This window comes from Vigna unguiculata, chromosome 4 (assembly GCF_037176805.1).
Source record: "Vigna unguiculata cultivar grain cowpea cultivar isolate G323 ecotype 2 chromosome 4, ASM3717680v1, whole genome shotgun sequence".
Taxonomy (NCBI): Eukaryota; Viridiplantae; Streptophyta; class Magnoliopsida; order Fabales; family Fabaceae; genus Vigna; species Vigna unguiculata.
In genome coordinates, this window is record NC_140795.1 from 3,300,371 (window position 1) to 3,322,477 (window position 22,107).

Here is a 22,107-nt window from a genome sequence, read left to right on the forward strand (position 1 = left end):
ATGTAAGCTTCGTATTTTTTAATTGTATAATCTGAAAGATATGAAAACTCACTATCCCTTCCCACTATACTCTCTTCTCTCTCTGCTACCCATATCACAGAACAACACTCCACCATCACTACTCTTCCCTTCCACCGATTCAACTGCACTGTCATCTCTCTAATAGAAGCTTGAATTTTCCATTCTAATCAATCCTCCCTTCTGTTACAGCAACTGGACCTGGAACTAGAACAAGAATTCATCCTCCAGCTGAGTCATCTTCTCCTCCCAGTAAATCAAATTCGGTTTTCTCAATTTTCTTCAATTTTGGAATTTCTGGAGTTCAATACTTACCAAAACCGAATTAGGGCTATACTCACTCTGAGTTTATGAATTTCAGCCCCTTAAGTTGTGGAATTGAGGTGCCTTTGTGGTTAGAGTTCTGCTTGTGGTGGTTTTAAAAAGGTAAGGGAAGCTAACTGTAATTTCTTCTTATTTAAACCTGTGAATCATGTTTGATGAGTTTGATTGAAGCTCTGAGTGCTAAATTGATGTTTGAAATGTATGTGTGGTTGCTTGATTGATTTCTGCCATGAATTCAGTGCTCTTGCATGTGGGAATAGTGAGTAATCTGGTATTTTCGCCTAGGCGGCTGATTATCGCCCAAGCGAAAACACCAGAAAACCCACCCCTGTTCTTGCGCGAAGTCTCGCCTAGGCAAGCTGAGGCCGCTTAAGCGAGAGACAATCTCGTCTAAGCGAACCAGCTTAGCCTGAGCGAGAGTTCGCCCAGTTTTTAATTTTTGCCATTGTTAGAGCCTCGCTCAGGCGAGACTGACTCGCCTGGGCTAGATTGTCTAGCTTGAGCGAGAGCCACTGCAGTGGGGTGCTTTAGTTTCTGTTTTAAAGAGTGATATTATATGTTATAATGTGGTTTTGTGCAATTAGTATTTTATATGCTTGGAATGTCATTATTAATGTATTGCGTGATGAAATTGGATGAGTATGAATTATGAAGAGTTGTGACTGAAATAGAATTTCAAGGGAAATTCAGGTGAACTTGTTAATGTGTGTAAGGACATGAGGAATCCGTATTAGTTGGTATCCTGAAACTCCAATAATCATTCACGCTCAAATAGAGCAGAATGGATTATATCGTGAGGAGTAGCAGGAGGTCCTAATCTTTTGACTTGATCAAGTCCTAGATGTGAAGGGGACTTACCCTGGGAACGGTCGGGTGATAACCCCTTGTGTACCCTTACAGGTGCAAGCCACCAAGAGCTCTAATGTCGCTTACACAATCCGGATATCGAGTCTAGAATTATACAATTGAGCTATGTGTTATGAATGATATTTATATTGTGAATTGTTTCATTTTCTCTTATTTCAGTTAGCTTACCCTTCTTGTTTATGTTTGTTTGTCCTTGTATGTTCCCCTTTGCAATGATCACCTACGGTTGGTGTGAGTAGAGCCGAATCCAGATGATGATACCCCTCTTCTGAGCAGGAGTTGATCTTTTGCTTGAATGCTGTGATAGTTTTGGGCCAGATTCTGTGGAGTCTTGAGACATGTAGTTTAGGCCTTTTTCTTATATACCTACCCTTGTTACCAGGGGTTTATATGGTTATTTTGGATGACTATACTAGCTGTATATACTTATATATGATTGTTATTCTTACTATCTGCTATACTTGATCGATCATAATATAATGTTTTATTTGATAACGTGAAAACTATTAAATGGAATGTTACAAAAGTAATTTTTAGTTTAATGATTATACAATTCAAAAACTACTAAATATGAATCGCATAATTTGAAACTCATTTTTAGTTTCATGATTATACAATCCAAAAATTGTTTTTTTACTTTTAAATTGTATAATCTAAAAATAATTATTTATTTTCAGTTTACACAATTCAAAAATAAAAAAATGACAAAAAAATTATACAAGGGTGTAAAAAGAAACTTATAGAGGTGCAGGAAAATATTGCCCGTGAAGGGTGTTTCCAGCTTCTCCATTTTTTTCCCTTCTTATTATATTGTAATAATAAACAAATTAATTTTGTTTTAATTCAAGTTGATTTTTTTATTTCTAAAATAAACATTCTAGAATACATTTTAGATTGTTTTGAAAAGGTTGTTGTATAACGAATAGTTCTATTATAAGATATTCTAAAATAATTATTTCAAAATAGCTAAAAATCAATTTCAATACATTTTAAACTTTATCTGAAATGTATTTTTCTATAATCCAAAATTCGGTATTGTTTATATATATTGAAAAATGCTTTTTAAAATGTGTAAATATTTTAAAATGTCATTTCCATTATTAAACTACAATGAAGAGGAATAAGAAGAAGGTATAAAGGTGTGGGAAACAACTAGCTTTGGACAATTGCTATTAAAGAGGGAGTTGAAATAGAAATTTTGTCCTTTCTGAAAAAAGCCCAAAACATTCACAATATTGCACCTCTACTTTTACTTTTCACACCTCAAATATTACTTGTTTTGTTCAACATCTTTATTCGACTTCAGATTTTTGATTGGTTTTTTGGTGTTGTCCTCTACTGAGCATTAAATATACACTATATTGATATTTTAAATATTTTTTAATATATTTTAAAACGTCAAAATTAGTGGCAATCAATATATTATAAGGCATAGTAGAAGGGCACTAAAAAAAACCAGCATCTACTTCTCTCTTTACAAACTCTCTTCTCTTCCTCTTCCACGTGTTCTTCAAACAACTTCTCACTTTCTCTTATAGTTTCTAAATTTAAAAAAATAAAATAAAATAAGTTCCCAATTTGTTTTTTCTTAAATTTGTTTTGTTTCCATGTTGACATGGTAGTGTGAATGAAGTGTAGGGAAACCAGAATGGATTTTGTTTTAATTTAATGTTTAGAAAAAACCTAACACATAGAATAATAATAGAATATTTTGGTTTTGTGTCGGTTCAACATTGTATTAAAGTTGGTGTACCTACGATAATTTAGTAAATAATTCTAACATAAATAATTACTTCAAATTTTCTAAATTATTTCAGATTTAAGAAAGACCAAGAAGAAAATGAAAGTAATAAATAAATCCAGTAGAGAAAAAAAAAATAGTGTACTTACCTTTTTCTTGGATTATTAGAAAGACTGAGAAAAACATTGTTGGAGTATTTAGACCTAATGAATAATCAAACCCTACTAAATAAATACGACCATTCTTTAAAGTTTTTAATTGATAGTTCTGTATTAATTGTGACAACTATAATAATAAAAAAATTATGTTAGTTGGATTTGAACTCATGCCCCCACTAATATGATCATTTTTATTCATCAACGTGAAAGTAGTACATTTTATATAATAATAAAAAATAGATAAATAAATAAAAAAAGTCATTATGAAAAAGTCATAGTACCTACCTAATACATATGTACAAATCACGTAAAATTACTATATTGTAATTTTGATAATTGTTATTTTTATACTTATTATCGTTTTCTTCCTCTCTTGCATTCAAATTTGTCTCTCTCATAGTAAAATCACGCATTCATACAATAGTTTTATCGTAAAAAAATAACCATTGTCATATTCTTTGGCTGCACTAATTATATTAAACTTTATTTCGTAAGAAAAAACTTATTTTATTTTATTAACTTTTTAAAAAATATTCTTCACACTATTGCACTATAAGAAAAAATCAATTTGAAAAACCAATCAATGAATAAATCACTAGTGCAGGGAAAGGAAATGATCGCGATTATTTTGGTCTTTTGGTCTCGGGTTTACACCCGAGACATATGTCGACGAGGTAAAAAGACAGTTTTTTATGCCTCGGTTATGAACCGAGGCATATTTGAAGGTTACTGCCCTGGTTTCCTCAACAACTGAGGCCTAATGTGCATAAGAAATTAAAAAAAAAATGAAATGGAGAATTAGGTTAGATTAGGTTTTGATAACCCAGCTCATGTCGAGGGTGCCAAAGTCGATGTCGATGGGTTTGTCGGAGAGAAGCTACTCTATGTCGGTGTTGAGATGCTCAAGTGATCTGAATCCTTATTTCTTCGAGATCGGAGGTACAACGGCGAGAAGTAATTCCATTCTTTTGTTTTCTTCATCCTTTGCCCAATATTAACATGATATGCAATGTAGTATTCAACACTTGATAAAAATTGTTAGAGTACCTAAATATCAATGCAACAGTACCAAGATCAATGGCAACAAAAAGACCCAAATAAAAATCCTAACAGTAAGGGAACATAATCAACTCGTCTAAAATAAAAAACATAAAAAAAACCACCAGCCAGTGGTGGTTTCACGTGCAGTCCGGCCTCCCTCAGTAGCAGCAGCGACAAAGGCGGTGGACGCTTGATCTTGTGGTGGCGGAAGCTTGATGCAATGGCGAGAACAACGACAAGAGTGGACGGGGAGGCAGTAGAACACGCGGGCAGAGGGAGGAGGGTGCTTCTCTCTCGATGATGAACTCACGCGAAGAAGAATAAGAAGAAGAACTGTCCCCATTTTTAACCCTAAATAAATGTTTTTGCCTCGGTTCAATTTGCAATCGAGGCATATACCACATTCTGTGTCGGGTCCAACTCACCTGAGGCCTATACTACCTTCTGCCTCAGGTATATTACTAACCGAGGCATATACATACTGCAATTAATTAAAATAGTTTTTTTTAAATTAATTAACTTATATGCCTCGGGTGGTAGTCAATTGAGGCCATAAAGTTTTATGTCTCGGGTGGGTATGAACCGAGGCATATAAACGTTTATGCAGGGGTTATTATAGGAAGCGAGACATAAAAGTTCGCTAAAATTTAAAAAATGTCACCGCATTTTAATATGTCTCGTTTATTATGGAACCTCGATATAATTACTGAGATAAAATAACATAAATGCACTAATGAATAAAGATGAAAATAAATAGGTTTAGTAGATAAGTTACACAAAACACAACAATACTATTTTTTTTTCATTAGGACGTCATCTCAAACTACTATAATATAGCTAATTTTTTTTATATATTACTCATCACTATATAAATAGTCTTGCGTTTATCTTACTCACAATTTTGTTATTGAGTCATCATCTGTATTGATTCAAAGTGATTTTGTTCTACTAAACAACACTTTTATATTAGTTACTACACATAATTTATTTATTTGTGACGAATCATACCATAATATGACATAATTTTTTGTTATATAATTTTATCAATAGTGATAACATAATATATTACCCAAAGATAGGGTGATATATAATATAAATTAAACCATTTTTTTGATTTGATGATGCACTAAGTGATGATTTGAAAGTGACATAGTATATAAGTTATCATTATATGTATTTGCCAAAAAGAAAATAATAAGCATGCAAGGATGCATACGTGCTCTTTCATCCTCCACGAACCATATTATAAAATAAAAACTGTGGTAATTAACGAATCTTAAAGGCACCACAAACTTTTGCAATTTCTTCCACGCCTATTTTAAACTTTTTGTTATAAAATAAAGGTAATAAGAGAGACAAAGGAGAGGAAGAATAGAGAATGAGAGAGTAGGGAGCAACTTCTGGTTTTATGTGTGTCTAATTACTGATAGGACGAGTCCTATTTATAGGTACAATATGGTAACCCAGAAAGGATATAAAATCAAATAGTAAATACAAAATATTACATCATAAAGAGTAATGAATAATATGATTATCAATCATATGAGTAATTGTATAAATCAATGGACGACCATTAATTCATAACACTCCCCCTTGGGTGTCCATTGATAAAAGAATGTGCCTCGTTAAAACCTTACTAGGAAAAACCCTTTGGGATAAAAACCTAGTGAAGGAAAAAGAGTACATCATTCTATATAATATTGTTCTTTGCATCTTCTAATTTCTCCCCCTCATGTAAACTTACATCATTAAGATGGCGGAGTCCAATCCTATGAACCAATTGCTCAAAAGTTCTCCTTGGCAAAGACTTTGTAAATAAATCTGCTAGATTTTCACATGAGCGAATCTTTTGGATCTCTACATCACCATTTCTTTGAAGATCATGAGTGAAAAAGAATTTTGGAAGAATATGTTTTGTTCTGTCTCCTTTAATATATCCTTCTTTCAATTGAGCAATGCATGCACTATTGTCTTCATATATCGTTGTTGGTTTCATTTTTCCCAAGGATAAACCACAAGTTTGTCGCACATGTTGAATTATAGACCTTAACCAAACGCATTCACGACTTGCCTCATGTAATGCTAAAATTTCTGCATGATTTGACGATGTTGCTGTTATTGTTTGTTTCACAGATCGCCATGAAATCGCTGTGCCACCACATGTGAACAAATATCCTGTTTGTGATCGACCATTATGAGGATCTGATAAATAACCTGCATCTGCATAACCCATTAGATCTAATTTTGAATCATTTGGGTAAAACAAGCCCATATTCATAGTGCCTTTAAGGTAACGGAGTATTTGTTTTACTCCATTCCAATGTCTTCTTGTAGGTGAAGAACTATATCTTGCTAACAAATTTACAGCAAATGCTATATCGGGTCGAGTATAATTAGCAAGATACATTAGTGCTCCTATAGCACTAAGATATGGTACTTCAGGACCAAGTAGTTCTTCATCTTTTTCTTGAGGTCTAAAAGGGTCTTTATCAACATCTAATGACCTCACCACCATTGGAGTGCATAGTGAATGTGATTTGTCCATATAGAACTTTTTAAGCACTTTCGTTATATAAGCTTCTTGATGTACAAGAACACCTTTGTTTAAATACTCAATTTGTAATCCCAAACAAAACTTTGTCCTTCCAAGATCCTTCATCTCAAATTCTTTCTTTAAACAATCAATTGCCTTTGTGAGCTCATTAGGAGTTCCAACTATGTTTATGTCATCTACATAAACAGCAATTATGGCAAATTCATTCTCGGATCTTTTCATATAAATACAAGGACAAATAGGGTCATTTTTATACCCTTCCTTTAATAAGTACTCACTTAGACGGTTATACCACATACGTCCTGATTGTTTCAATCCATAAAGGGACTTATTCAATTTTATTGAATAATCCTTTTTAGAATTTGCTTTGTTGGGCACATTAAATCCTTCAGGGAGTTTCATATAAATATCATTTTCCAAAGAGCCATACAAATAGGCTGTAACAACATCCATGAGGTGCAGATTCAAACCTTCTTGTGCAACAAGGCTAATTAAATATCTAAATGTTGTTGCATCCAATACTGGAGAATATGTCTCCTCAAAATCAATACCAGGTCTTTGTGAAAAACCTTGAGCAACTAACCGTGCTTTGTATCTAACAATTTCACCATTCTCATTTCGTTTTTGTACAAAAACCCATCTGTACCCAATAGGTTTTACACCCTCAGGTGTGCGAACTACAGGTCCAAAAACCTTTCGTTTAGCAAGCGAATCTAATTCTGCTTGGATTGCATCTTTCCATTTTGGCCAATCATTTCTTTGCCGACAATCTTCAATTGTCATTGGTTCTTGATCATCATTGTCACTTATGACATCCTTTGCTACATTATATGCAAAAACCTCGTCAATATTGACTTTATTTCGATTCCATATTTTATGATTCATGACATAATTTATTGAGATCTCATCATTTTCAACAATTTCAGGTACCTGAGGTTCTTCTGGAACCGAATCATTGATTATGTCAAAAGAATCTTTTGGGACTTTTACCCCCTCGATTAGGCCATCTTGCCTTTTTTCCCTTTTTCTCACACGAGGATTTTTATCTTTGGAACCCAAAGGCCTACCACGCTTTAGGCGTGTTTGAGATTCATTTGCTATATTAGATTGTCCAACAGGAATATCAATTCTGATTGGAGTATTAGCAGCGGGTATATGCGACTTAGTTACCCTTTTTGTGTCAGTAAAAGCATCTGGTAATTGGTTGGCCAATTTTTGTAAATGAATTATCCGTTGAACTTCTAGTTCACACTCTTTTGTACGAGGATCAAGATGAGATAATGATAATTCATTCCAACCAATATCTTTTTCCAGTTTCTTTCTTTCTCCCCCTAACGTTGGAAAAATTGATTCATCAAAATGACTATCAGCAAATCGAGCTGTAAATAAGTCACCTGTTGATGGTTCAAGATATTTTATTATCGATGGAGAATCATATCCAACATATATTCCCAAACGTCTTTGAGGACCCATCATAGTCCTTTTTGGTGGGGAAATTGGGACATATACAGCACACCCAAAAATTCTTAAATGAGAAATATTTGGTTGTTGACCAAAAACCAACTGTAAAGGAGAGTATTTGTGATAACTTGTTGGTCTGATGCGAATCAATACTGCAGCATGCAGAATTGCATATCCCCAAGTAGTCATTGGAAGATTAGCTTTCATAAGTAAAGGTCGTGCAATCAATTTTAGACGTTTTATCAATGATTCTGCAAGTCCATTTTGAGTATGAACATGTGCTACTGGATGTTCAACTTCAATTCCAATTGACATACAATACTCATTAAAAGCATGAGATGTAAATTCACCAGCATTATCAAGACGAATTTTCTTAATTGGATAATCTGGGAAGTGGGCTCTTAACTTGATCAATTGTGCTAATAACTTAGCAAATGCTTGATTTCGAGTTGATAGTAAACAAATATGTGACCATCTAGTGGACGCATCAATTAATACCATGAAATATCTAAATGATCCACATGGTGGGTGTATTGGACCACAAATATCACCTTGTATTCGTTCTAAAAATGAGATTGACTCATTTCTAATTTTTTCTGGTGATGGTCTTATTATCAATTTTCCCTGCGAACATGCAGTACATGAGAAATCATTGGACTGAAGAAGCTTTTGACTTTTAAGTGGATGTCCACATGAGTTTTCAGCTATTTTTCGCATCATGATATATCCAGGATGACCCAACCGATCATGCCAAACAAGAAATTCATTCTTATTTGTAAGCTTCTGGCTTACAATAACATGCGTCTCAATCGCATTAATATATGTGTAGTACAAGCCATAAGAGAAGGCTGATAATTTCTCCAATACACATTTTTTATTTGACTCAATTTGAGTGATATAAAGATATTCAACATCTCCTTCATTATTTGTCTCAATATGATATCCATTTAGACGAATATCCTTGAAACTTAATAAGTTTCTATTGGACTTAGGAGAATAAAATGCATTTTTAATATGCAATCTTGTACCTCTTGGCAGAAGTACTGTAGCTCTTCCAGAGCCTTCAATTATATTTGTAGTACCAGAAATAGTACTAACATTGACTTCTCGCATTATCAAAGTAGAGAAAAATTTATTACTCTTGAGAATTGTATGAGTTGTTGCACTATCAGCAAGGCACAGATCCTCATCATTGGTGTTAATGCCAATATTCATTCTTCATATAAACATAAATATCAATATTAGAGATTACTTTGTAAGAGGAGAGAAAGAAAAAAAAAATAAAATAAAATAGAGGATTTTATTCATAAAAACATAAAAACTTGTACATATAAAAGCAACATGAATTAAATATAAAACATTGTCTTAAAAATTAATCATAAAATAAAATTATTTTCTAACACTCCCATCACCAATAAGGTGATCAATGCTTCCATCGGGTTTAGAAAAGAAATCACCAATATCAAGATGAGTAGTATCCATATGACCATAATCAGAATCACCATCTTCATAAGCAAAGTGTGTTTCTACATTCTTCTTTTTAAGTGATTCTTGGTAGAGTTCAACAAGATGCTTTGGTGTATAACAGGCACGGGTCCAATGACCTTTACTACCACAACGGTAACATATATTTTCAGCCTTTTTGCCATTATTTTCACCCCTTTCTTTTTCCTTTTTCGCATTCTTGTTCCACTTCTGTTGATGAAGTTTCTCTTTGAAATTTCCTTTATAACCATGTCCACGACCATGATTAATAGCACGACCACGACCACGACCATGGCTACGACCACGGCCAAAATTACGACCACGATTATTATTATGGTCTTGACCTCGTCCATGATTATATGGATCAGATGTTGCTGCATTCACTTCTGGGAATGGAGCAGAACCAGTTGGTCGGGCCTCATGATTTTTCATCAAGAGCTCATTATTTTGTTCAGCCACAAGAAGGCATGAAATCAATTCAGAATATTTGTGAAAACCTTTTTCACGATACTGTTGTTGCAAAAGCAAATTAGTTGCATGAAAAGTTGAGAATGTTTTTTCCAACATATCTTCATCAGTAATTCTTTCTCCACATAGAGTCAATTGAGAAGTAATTCTAAACATTGCAGAATTATATTCACTTACAGTTTTAAAATCTTGCAACCGTAAATGCATCCAATCATAACGAGCTTTTGGCAAAATCACGGTCTTTTGATGGTCATATCTTTCTTTTAAATTTTTCCATAGTACAGAAGGGTCTTTTATAGTAAGGTATTCAATTTTCAACCCTTCATGAAGATGGCGACGAAGGAAAATCATAGCTTTAGCTTTATCTTGTTCAGATGCTTTATTTCCTTCTTTAATAGCATCACCCAGACCCATTGCATCTAGATGAATCTCAGCATCTAAAATCCATGATAAATAATTGTCCCCCGAAATATCAAGGGCCGCAAATTCAAGCTTTGCAAGATTTCAAGGCCCGACCAACTGGTTCTGCTCCATTCCCAGAAGTGAATGCAGCAACATCTGATCCATATAATCATGGACGAGGTCAAGACCATAATAATAATCGTGGTCGTAATTTTGGCCGTGGTCGTAGCCATGGTCGTGGTCGTGGTCGTGCTGATAACGTGTTATAAAATAAAGGTAATAAGAGAGACAAAGGAGAGGAAGAATAGAGAATGAGAGAGTAGGGAGCAACTTCTGGTTTTATGTGTGTCTAATTACTGATAGGACGAGTCCTATTTATAGGTACAATATGGTAACCCAGAAAGGATATAAAATCAAATAGTAAATACAAAATATTACATCATAAAGAGTAATGAATAATATGATTATCAATCATATGAGTAATTGTATAAATCAATGGACGACCATTAATTCATAACACTTTTAACATTTTTTAGTTTTTTTTAATCAACACGTGCAATGCACATAGGATAATTATACATGTTTAAAGTATTATATTTTAACCTACACACGTTTTGGTACACTTAGTTTGATTTACATTATTGGCTCTTAAAGGCATTGGTCCCATAGTTTTGTTATCAATTTTAAAATGGTGTATATATATATATATATATATATATATATATATATATATATATATATATATATATATTAATATATCCATTATTTGTAAATCATCTATATTTATGTATAAAATATAATTATGAACATATAATATAATTAATATACAAATAATCTCACATTTTATTTAGTAACATATAATATTAAATATTCAGATTAACTATATCGAAATATTAATATTAAAATTCATGCTTATAAATTAACACCTTCGTTAAAAAAATTAATTGATTAAATTTCCAATTTACTCTTAGATTGAGATTTGTTTAGCAGAATTATTTTTTATAAGTTTAAATTAATTGATTGAAATCTTAATTTGCTTATCAATTGAGATTCTCTAACTAATATTATCCTCCACTAAACAAAAAAAAAAATAAAAAATACTCTCATACAATCTAAATCTAAACTAATCGTCCAACAATTTAATCATCTAATTTTATCTATTCCAACGTGTTTTTATAACCTCATTACAAATTTTAGTAAAAATTACAATCTCATTAGAAAATAAAAATATAAAACCTATCAGTTTAACTATTTCATACAAAACACTACAACTTATACTTAAATATAATTCCAAAATAAATTACATTATCACTTATCTAAATTTTCATCGTTTAATGCAGAGTTTTCAAATCATTTAACTTGAAATTTTATTTAGTTATTTTTAATTCATAATATCTCTCCTTTTGAAATTTGTTTGCATTTTAACTCAAAATATGTTCTATAGGATAGAAAAATATTTAAACTACTTCTAAAAGCTTCAACGACGTAACAAACATCAAAATAAAACAAAAAATTAATGAAACATCATATTTTTTAGCTTATAAACTTATAAGACCTATAAAAGAAATAAAGTATTTTATTTAAAATAAAGAAAAACCAAAGTAGAGTCTAAAAAAAAAAATGTAAAAACTTGAAAATAAAAAGTCGAGAAATGAACAAATATAATAATAATAATAATAATAATAATAATAATAATAAAAGAAAAAGAAAAAGATATAAAAAGTATAAAAATATAATAATATTTTTTTCACGTTTAATTTCCTCTAAATTTATTTTTCACTCACTCACGTGGGATGCACTTATCCCCCACTCACATTATTCTTTTCGGCAATTATTATTATAAATAACTAATCATGTGATTAGAATTGTTAACTTGTTCCACTTGATTTTGATTTGCACGGGTTAGGTTAAAAATAAACTATAAGAACAAAACAACCTTTTATTAGAATAAAAGTTGACATATTAAAATGTCCACACAAAAGTACTATGAATCAGATTTTTATTATGGATTTTTTCTTACATATAAAAAATATTATTTTTAAATATAGTATTGGACAAATAAATAATAGAATAAAAAATTTACCTCAAACCGATTTATTTTCAAAATGTTTTTTATTGATTTTTGACTTGAGTTAACTCATTTCAAACTTCATCATGAACAAAAATGTCTCGGTACGTGAATTTGATAATTTTTCTCTGTTTTCAACCCGAGATGACCTATTTAGACCATTCACATCGTCTCAATTTTTAATCCAAATTAAACCATATCAAACTTTGATGCGCAACGATCCGTCCTAATGACCTGAATGCTAAGGAGTGACTCAAGACAAAAAAATTACAAACCCAATAAAGTATAAAATATGCAATGGATAATAATATTTTGATCCACTTTTAATCCACTACTACGATCATTATTAAATCATCACATTACATCACTAAAAAAATCAAAACAAATAATTGAAGAGTAATTAAAATGATAAGTTAAGAGTGAATATAAAACAATATGTCAAAATATCATTATCCAATTCACCACCAAGGTTAAACTTCATTTTCGTGGAAATGTATCCTTAGGGTACGAGACAAACTTCTTTGTAAACTCTTTTAAAATAGAAAACTAAGAAAAGAAAAATAAATTTCGTCGTAAACTAAAATTAATTTATGCATGTGTTAATTTGTAGAATCAAGAGATAAATTTTCTAAATTCTTATTTTAAATTTGGAAAAAGATTGTTTGACATCATTTGACAATTTGTATAAGAATAAAATAATCTTAACAAAAATTAACTTTTATATTTTTAGAAGAAAGAGAAAGTAAATAGTTATGAGGAATAATGTTAAATGATAGTAAAAAAAGAATAGTATCAAAATACCGGTGTTCTTTAAATTTATGTATAAAGTTCATTTCATCTTTTTCTTATTTTTTTATTGTTAGAAGTATTTCCGAAAACGTTTGTCCAAATATATACAAATGAAATGCACCCCAACCATTAGGAACTATAATTGGTGGAGCAACCGCAGCAAAAATGCAAAAGGCAATGTGAATCTATTAGAGGAAAAGGGAAGAAAAAATGATTTAGATGCAGGGAACCCTAATAGCTCAACAAATAAGAAAAAAAAAATATATATATATATATATATATAACTGGCTTAATTATTTTTAAATACATAATTAAAAATATTTTTAAATTAAAGTCTTACTTTAATTCATTATAAATTATGTAAAAAATTTACCAAGCCTGAGAATCCGTAATAATATTTCATAGCCCTTTCAAAACATTACCGTTTCTAATATTTTATATGAAGCTTCCATAATAAGGAGTAGGTTGGAGAACACACGTGGTTACCACTGAAACATGTTTTGTTTATCTTTTCTTTTATGACATTTTTTAACTGAAATAATTTGTGTTAAAAACACGTGTCTTTTTTTTTCTTTTTTTCTTTTTTACAGAACGAAAGAAGACAATGTACGCAGCACACGTGAAATGGGTGGAAACAGAAAATTCCAAATAAAATGACGATAGGAATGATGAGAGAAGATAGTGCTCATTGCTCAACTTGTTAGAGTGATGACAACAAAGTGCTAACGATTCTTCCACGTTCATGCATCTTCTTCACAAAGTTCACTCTTAAACGCAATTATTTTTTTTTAATTTCAAATTTATAATTTCTTTTTCTTCTATTTAAAATATAAACCATAATAGTTTTGACGAGAATTGAACTTGAACGAATATAGAAAGTAAAACAATTTAATACTAAGTATATCCATGCCTTGAATATGGATGGTTTAACAATGAAACAATTGAAGAAAAAAAATAATCATATCTATTCTGAATTCTAACTTCCATTTTTTATCATTGTGGAGCACAATTTACAAAGGGAATGATTCTCCTAAAACTGAAAAAATTTGAATCCGAGGGAATATACAACATCTCAAAAAGGTCATATAAGGTAAACGTTATCAAGACCCGATTCGTTAAAGCAAAAATAACCGGGTCAACCCACTTAGTGAGTTTCCGGGTTTTTGCACACAAACGGGTGGGTCAAGAGTTGTGCCGCCGTCCACCTATCACCGGACTCCTTCTTGAGGCAGGATTCGACGAAGCTGCGAAATTCCGCTGACGCCGTCGCGGGGAGGCTAGGCGGGTCGCCGTAACAAATGGCACATATAAGGGTAGCCCAGTCGGGTCGCTGACCCGTTTCAAGAAACGGGAAATGACCCACGTAAAGTTCAAAGAGGGTCAAACCCAAACTCCAAATATCCGCAGCGAAACCGTTGTAGTTTCCGCCGGATGCTTCCGGGTCGAACCGTTCGGGACTCATGTACGCGCACGTGCCGACATAGGAGTTGCAGGCTTCGAGCGTGCGGCACATGAGTTTGCTGACTCCGAAGTCTGCAATTTTAACTTCTCCCTGGGAGTTTACGAGGATGTTCGCAGGTTTGATGTCGCGGTGCGCGATGTTGCGCGAGTGGAGGCACGCGAGGCCCTCGAGGATATCACGCGCCACCGCGGCGAGCCTCTCCTCGGAGAACGTGCCGCCGGTGGCGAGGGCGGTCTCGAGGGTGCCGCCGTCCATGTACTCCATGAGGATGGCGACGTCGCCGGAGGGCTTTTCGAAGGAGCCGTGGAAGCGCACGACGTGGGGGCAGTCGGTGGCGCGGCGGAGGATGGAGGTTTCCGAGAACGCGCGGCGGCGCATGGTGGCGTCGGCGTTGCTGTGGATGATTTTGAGGGCGTAGGTGGCAGAGGTTGTCTTGTGGCGGACCTTGTAGACGGTGCCGCCGTTGCCGTGGCCGAGCACGGCGATGTTTTCGAGGTCGGCGGCGGTGATGGCGTCTCCGGCGGCGGGTTTGGGGGCGGTGGGAGGGAGGGGGAGCGGGAAGCGGGGGCGGCGCTCTGAGATCTCCGGGAGAGGTAGGCGGAGATTGGGATGGCGGCGGTGGCGGACAAGTGCCATCTGGGTGGTTGGTGGTGGTTGAAGGAAAAAGTTATAAGAAAGAAAGTAAAGTGAGGTGTGAATGGTGTGAGGATTTTATAGGGTGAGTGAGTAATGGATAGTGATTGTTTATAAGGAAAGAGGGAGGATATGAGAGTGGGGTCCACTCTTCTGAATAATTTTAGATAATTAAAATTCATTGGATATTCACTTTTTTTCAGCAGATTTTGTTTACTTTTATTTATTTATTTTCTGCACGTGATCAAATGTAGCCTGCCTTTCACTTTTTATCTTCAATTTGAAAATTTTATATATTATCTTTAGTTTAAAATCCTCTCATATATATCTTTACCTTCACGATAAAAAAACAAAAAAAATGTGTTTAATGATACCCAACGAATAAGAAATAATTAAGATTATGATTCCTGAAAAAATATTATTAAGATTGCAATTCTTTAAAAAGAATTCAGACAACGAGCATTGATTTAAATTTATAATTTTGATAACGATTGGGATGTTTAAAATATATCTATACGAATTTAATTAAGTAAAATGATAAATTTGTTAAAATTAATTAATTAATTCAAACAATTAATTGGATCAGCTTAATGTTCAATAGTTTTTTTATGTAACCATGTCACATGTGACATATCTCTCAAATTTGTTGATGATCGATGTAATTTTCTTACGGAAATTAAGAAAATAGATGAAAAGATAAAACAAACTTTTAAGAAATATATATATATATATATATATATATATATATATATATATATATATATAAGATTCTGAATATTATAATCATTTAAAAAATAAATAGATGAGGTAAATAGATATTTTAAATAAAAGATAGAAGAGTGTAATAACTATTTAATTAAAAAGATATTTGATATTGTAGATAAAGTGATTAATTAATTATTTAAAATCTTATTAAAAGTGATATAATCATTTACTATTAATTATTTATTTTATAGTACGAGATTTAATGATTTATTAATTAAAAAAAAATTATTTTACTTAAATATTTTTTTAAAAAATAAAATATTTAATGAATAATTATTAAGAAGATTTTAAAGAAATTTCGTTAAAGATATATAATGTGCTTATTATAATATAAGATTATATATGATGGTGTGATATAATTATTTATTATTAATTATTTATTTTATAGTATGAGATTTAATGGTTTATTAATTAAAAAAATTATTTTACTTAAATATTTTTTAAGAAAATAAAATATTTGATGAATAATTGTTAAGAAGATATTAAAGAGATTTCGTTAAAGATATATAATGTGCTTATTATAATATAAGATTATATATGACGGTTGTTTTTTAAACAAATTTCTTATATGATTTGTCATGTATGTGATTCTGGTTATTCAAGAGATTTAAAAAGATTTTTTTAAGAAACAAAAATAGAAAGGAAATAAAATATTTTAATAAAAGCATGAGATTCAAGAGTAAGAGTGAGGTTTATAATAAACATACATACTAAATGAGTGAATAATGTTATGTTCGGTGAGAAAGAAGGTGGTTGATTAAAAGAAAAATAAGTCTAAGATTTAAATATAAGGAGAAAATTTGACTACTTACAAACTTCATGATAGGGAAGTTAGGAAGTTAGTATTTCATGTGATTGTTAGATAGGTATTCATATGCATTGTCATGTTTTGTGTTAATAAATTAATGGTATGATTAGACGAGACTGAGTATGTCTTCATAAGTGTTCATAAATGTCTTTGTGTGATTGACGAATGTGAGTATATTTTCATGGGTGCTCTTAGATGTCTAAGTGTGAGCATGTAAGAGTGACAATGTGGACTAGTCTGACCTGTTTAGGCTCAATCTGCATAAGGCCCACATATTGTGAGTCAGGTTGACCTGCCCTGCACAAAAATACGCAGACTAGAATCAGTGGTCTGTTCTGCGTTTCGTTTAGCTCGTGGGCATGCGGGCTGACCCTGAGAATTGAAGGGAGTGTGTGTTATTTAAGCTAAAAATTATGGATGCCAATGGTCTTAAACATGTGTGTGAATGATACAATAATTATATGAATCAACAAAGTACTGGATTCAAGTGCACATCAAAAGTTAGAATTAAAAATGGGGAATCAATGGAATTAATTGTTGTTATGGACTTTTTTTTTTATCTTTTAAATATTTGAATTTAATTAATATATGTCAGTTCTAAATATTTTATCGTGACATTTAATGATAAACTATGTGATAATTTATTTTACTAATTTACAAGTTAGCTTGAATATTATTTTAGGGAATATTTTTAAGTAGTTATGTGGAAGAGGAGGAGTATATTTGCAGTCTCCAAAGAATCTTACTAACTTAGGGTAAGCTTATGTGAGTCGTGGACTATGTGGATCGGGCTTGAACGAGCTTGCGGGTTCAATGTCTCGGCTCACTCCGTCCATTTTTGCAGGCTTGCGGGTCAGCGCGTTGGACCAAGTTCTTGTTGCCACCCCTATGACCATGTCTCATTGAGTGCTCCTATATGTTTGAGTGTGATTTGATAAGTGTGAGTATGTCTCCATGAGTGCGTATAGGCGTCTGAGTGTGAGATGTCTCCGTGAGTGTTTTTAGACGTCTAGTATGAGATTGGATAATGTGAATATGTGATATTGATAATTCTTTAATTGTGATAATTGTTATTAACTTACTCTTCTATTTGTGGTTGTAGTTTTCATCTATAATGATCATGCATATTGTGCACGAGCAAATAATGAAACAAGACTGGATGCACAATGTTGACGAGGAATTAAATATGGGTTAAAGATGCTTAGATGTTCATGTTTTTACAGGCTTTTCAAAATTTTAAACAAATTTAAATGTTAGTTAATTGTCTGAAAATGAATTTAATTCATTCTTTTTATTAAAAAATCTTATTTTTATTGGCGAAATAGTAATGCATTAAACAACAATCTTATATGTATTTCAACTATTAGACTATGCTAGTTTTGAAAAGTTTTTCGACAAAATTTTCTTTATTCTTGGATTAACAAATCACTCACATTAAGTAATATGGTTTTAAACCATTAGACAAAATAAGGAATGTTACGCATGGCAAAAGGCGTAATGAAACTTATTTCAAACTTTATCTTTCTTTTTTACACAACACTAACATAGTTAATAATAGTTAATAATAATAATAATAATAATAATAATAATATTATTATTATTATTTTATTTTTGCATTAGACAAGTATTTTGAAGCTTTGCTAAATCATTTAGTTTAAAAATATAAGATCATATAATGTTAGGGAGTGAAGTCTTTTATTTCACGAAAAGAAAGTATTTAAATAAGAGTGAATACGAAATAAGGAAGAGAGTTGATATACAAAGAAATAAAGTCTCATAAAAAGAAAAAAAAAATCAGATGCTTATATAGGTAAGGAGATAAAATGTCTTTATTGTTAATAAATATTATATTTTATCATAATAAATAATAAATAATTTTAGAAACAAAAAAGCTCTAGTTGGTGAAAGAGTGAAAAATTAACACCAAATATTTATCAATAGAACACTAATCAGCAATAAGAGAATTTGACACCATTTTAATTAAAAACAGTAATACTTTTGAGATTTTTTTTTTTCACAAATTATCCAGTTCATTTTTATCCAGTTTAGAACTGAAGTGAAACAATTTTAATCTTTAAAAATTATTATATAACCTCAGTTTCAGTCTTAATAAAATTCCGGTAAAAAACATAGGGACATATATTATTTTTATCATTATCTATGGTGGCTACATTAAAAATTCTGGTAATGGAAGAAAATTAACAAAAACATTTCAGAAGAAGATTCTGTCATTCATTTTGTCTCGTGCTGACAAACTTATTCAATGTTAAGCATCTTTCATATTGTTGACGTTACTATTACGTAAGTATTTCTTTTATGTGATGAAACATTGAAGAGGAAAATGATATTTTGACTATTAAATTTTGATAACTTTCTCTTATCATCTTAGATGGTATTTTTTAGATAATTTTTTATTTTTTTATTTTCAATATTTTAAAATTATTTAAAAGATGACATTTATGTTATAAGAGAAAATTGTCAAAATTTAGTAGTTAAAATATCATTATCTATATTAAAACATTAATTGGTTCGAAGTAAACTATATGTAAATTATTCGTAATTAATTTTTTTTAAAATATTTTATTTAAGAACATCCAAATTATTTGTTATTGCCAAAAAAAAGCTGATGCTACCTCTCATTTTAAAAGTTGGGAATCTTTTCAATCTATTTTTATAATGGTGAGGGTTCAAATAGGACAATATAACTGCTTGGATGAGCACTTCTTCTATATGACAGAGGCAGCAGCCAAAAATAACAAGTCAATAAGTCACAGTTCCCGTTATAAGACAACTTTATTTTTTATTTTTATTTTCTGAAAAAGCTAAATAGTGATAATAAGTTATTATTTAAACTATTAAAAGAAATATTGTTATGTGGGCACATCAATAATTTGAAGAGAGGAGAAGATTCCTTCTTACAAGAAAACAAGACCCTAAAACATGTGGCGTATTACAACCTTAGACAACGGAGAACAACAACATGAATACATTGCAACAGAAAAACACTACTTGAATTTTTCGCTGCAGCATGTAAATTTAAACATTATTCTTATTATTATTTGTAAGTTTAATTAAGTTATTGACAAACTTGAGTGTTTCGATCGAGTTTTAACATATTTCTTTTATTTGGTGAGTTTTTAAAAATTCAAAACTTTTTAATTGAATATTTAAAGTTAGATTTAGGTATTCGTTATACGTAATTTTATAATTTTATAAAATTTTAAATTTTAAATTATAAAATTATAATTTATAAATTCATAAAATATAAAATTATATAATTAAAAAATTATAATGCAATAAAAAATTATAAATTAAATTATAAACAATAAAATTAAATGAAAATTAAGTAAGGTATCACTCACTTAATTGTCACATAATCTAATAAAAAACTTATTGAAAAAAATTTAATTGAAAATTTTTAAAATTTTTAGAAATTAATAATACACAAAAATTTAATAAAATCAATTGAAAGATTCTAACTTTATTTAGATTACAAACTTAATTAAGCATTATTATTATTAATGTAATTGAAAACAACAAAATAATGAGAACAATAGCTAAAAATTCAATATTAAATATCTATAACAATATATAAGGAGATTTCCTTTTTGTGTCCACAATTCAAAATACCAATTTTACTCTTTAAATATAATAATTTATTAAACTTTTAAAAATTGACCATTATTTTTACAAATTTTTTATAAAATCGACTATCTCTGTTGATTTTCTTCTTCTTTATTTATCAATGGTTATTTTTTCATCTATTCTGATATATTTCATTTCATTTTTAATAAATATAGTTTTAGTTTATATATTAAATTAATAACATTACAATATTATCACCTACTAATATAATATCACGTATATTTAAAATTTGCATATACATACGCGATAACGGCTAGTATAAAAAAATAGAAATTTAGCGTTTGAAATACAGGCAGTTGGAATAGGGTGGAGTTAATAAAAGTGGTTTGGATAATACTAAATGGTCCCAGAAATCAAGTTGCACAACTTGTGTGAGGGCTGCTACGGGATAGTAGCTCAAAACCATGCATTAAGCTATACATCAATTAATCAGCCTAATAAAGTTATATTCTTTATTAGAAATATAAACCACATTATTATCAAGTTGTAAAAATATAACTTACCTTTGTTTCTGTATTTTCATTAAAGTGTTTAATTCAGAGAGTGACAAGTACATTACTAACTTGTAGACTGTAATTTATGCAATATAAAAGTAAAATACTATACTTTTTTTTTTTTTTTTATCTTAATAGAGTTGGGTCCATGTGTCCTTAAAATATCTGGCAGCTGCCACAAGTTGCATCACATCACAATGGAACCATTACTTTATGTTCCCTCAAATCCTAAATAAATGCACAAATGCATTGCAACTTGACCAGTAAGAACCCATTCATGTACTGTATACAAAAGAAAAAATGGCCCATTGTTTTAGCCTTCCACAGTGAGTTTCACTCATTATAATTAATGAAACACTGATATATATAATAAACTATAATAGTAGACTTATGATAACTCAGGTTATATAATTGAAATATTAAAGATCAAAATTTCTGATTGAGGTGAAAGATAATAGTGTAATTAAGGGTTTGAGAAATGTATATACCATATTAATAATGATCAATAGTAGAGTATGATTGAGAGGGACATATAACCTACTGGCAGCCAATGTTGGAGGTAGATCTTTGAATCCATTGTGCTCACTGACTCCATGACAAAAACTGCAAAAAGACAATATAGTAGAAAAAGGAAAGTTCATGGTTCTGAGAAAAAATCTAGAAGGGCTAGAGTGTGTGAACCAGTTATAAGCAGAAAGTGACAACCTCATGACTACTAAAATTCATGAACAAACACTTTTCAAGAATTTCTAGAACTAATTCAAGAACTTAAGCAGATGAGACTTTATTACAGTTTTATATAGTTTGGTTTTGATTAGTGACATGGATTATTATTATTATGCAGGTTTAATGTTAGTTATACAATAAATCAATATGTTGGTGGAGTGCGGAATAAACTAAAAGTTTATAATGTTTTACACACAT

General features: G+C 30.9%; 1 protein-coding gene and 1 long non-coding RNA gene across 2 annotated transcripts; one reads left to right on the top strand and one right to left on the bottom strand.

Moving 5' to 3' along the window:
* The first annotated feature begins 47 nt into the window (after positions 1–47).
* Positions 48–1,704, top strand: LOC146886649 (uncharacterized). The gene is made up of 3 exons (XR_014994273.1): positions 48–270; positions 380–444; positions 1,449–1,704. It is a non-coding gene; the product is annotated as an uncharacterized LOC146886649 (long non-coding RNA).
* A 12,613-nt stretch (positions 1,705–14,317) lies between these two features.
* Positions 14,318–15,549, bottom strand: MKK9 (MAP kinase kinase 9). Its single transcript, XM_028067491.2, has one exon. It carries the CDS (start codon positions 15,472–15,474, stop codon positions 14,521–14,523), a length of 954 nt encoding a protein of 317 aa, XP_027923292.1. The 5' UTR covers positions 15,475–15,549; the 3' UTR covers positions 14,318–14,520.
* Between the last annotated feature and the right edge of the window lie 6,558 nt (positions 15,550–22,107).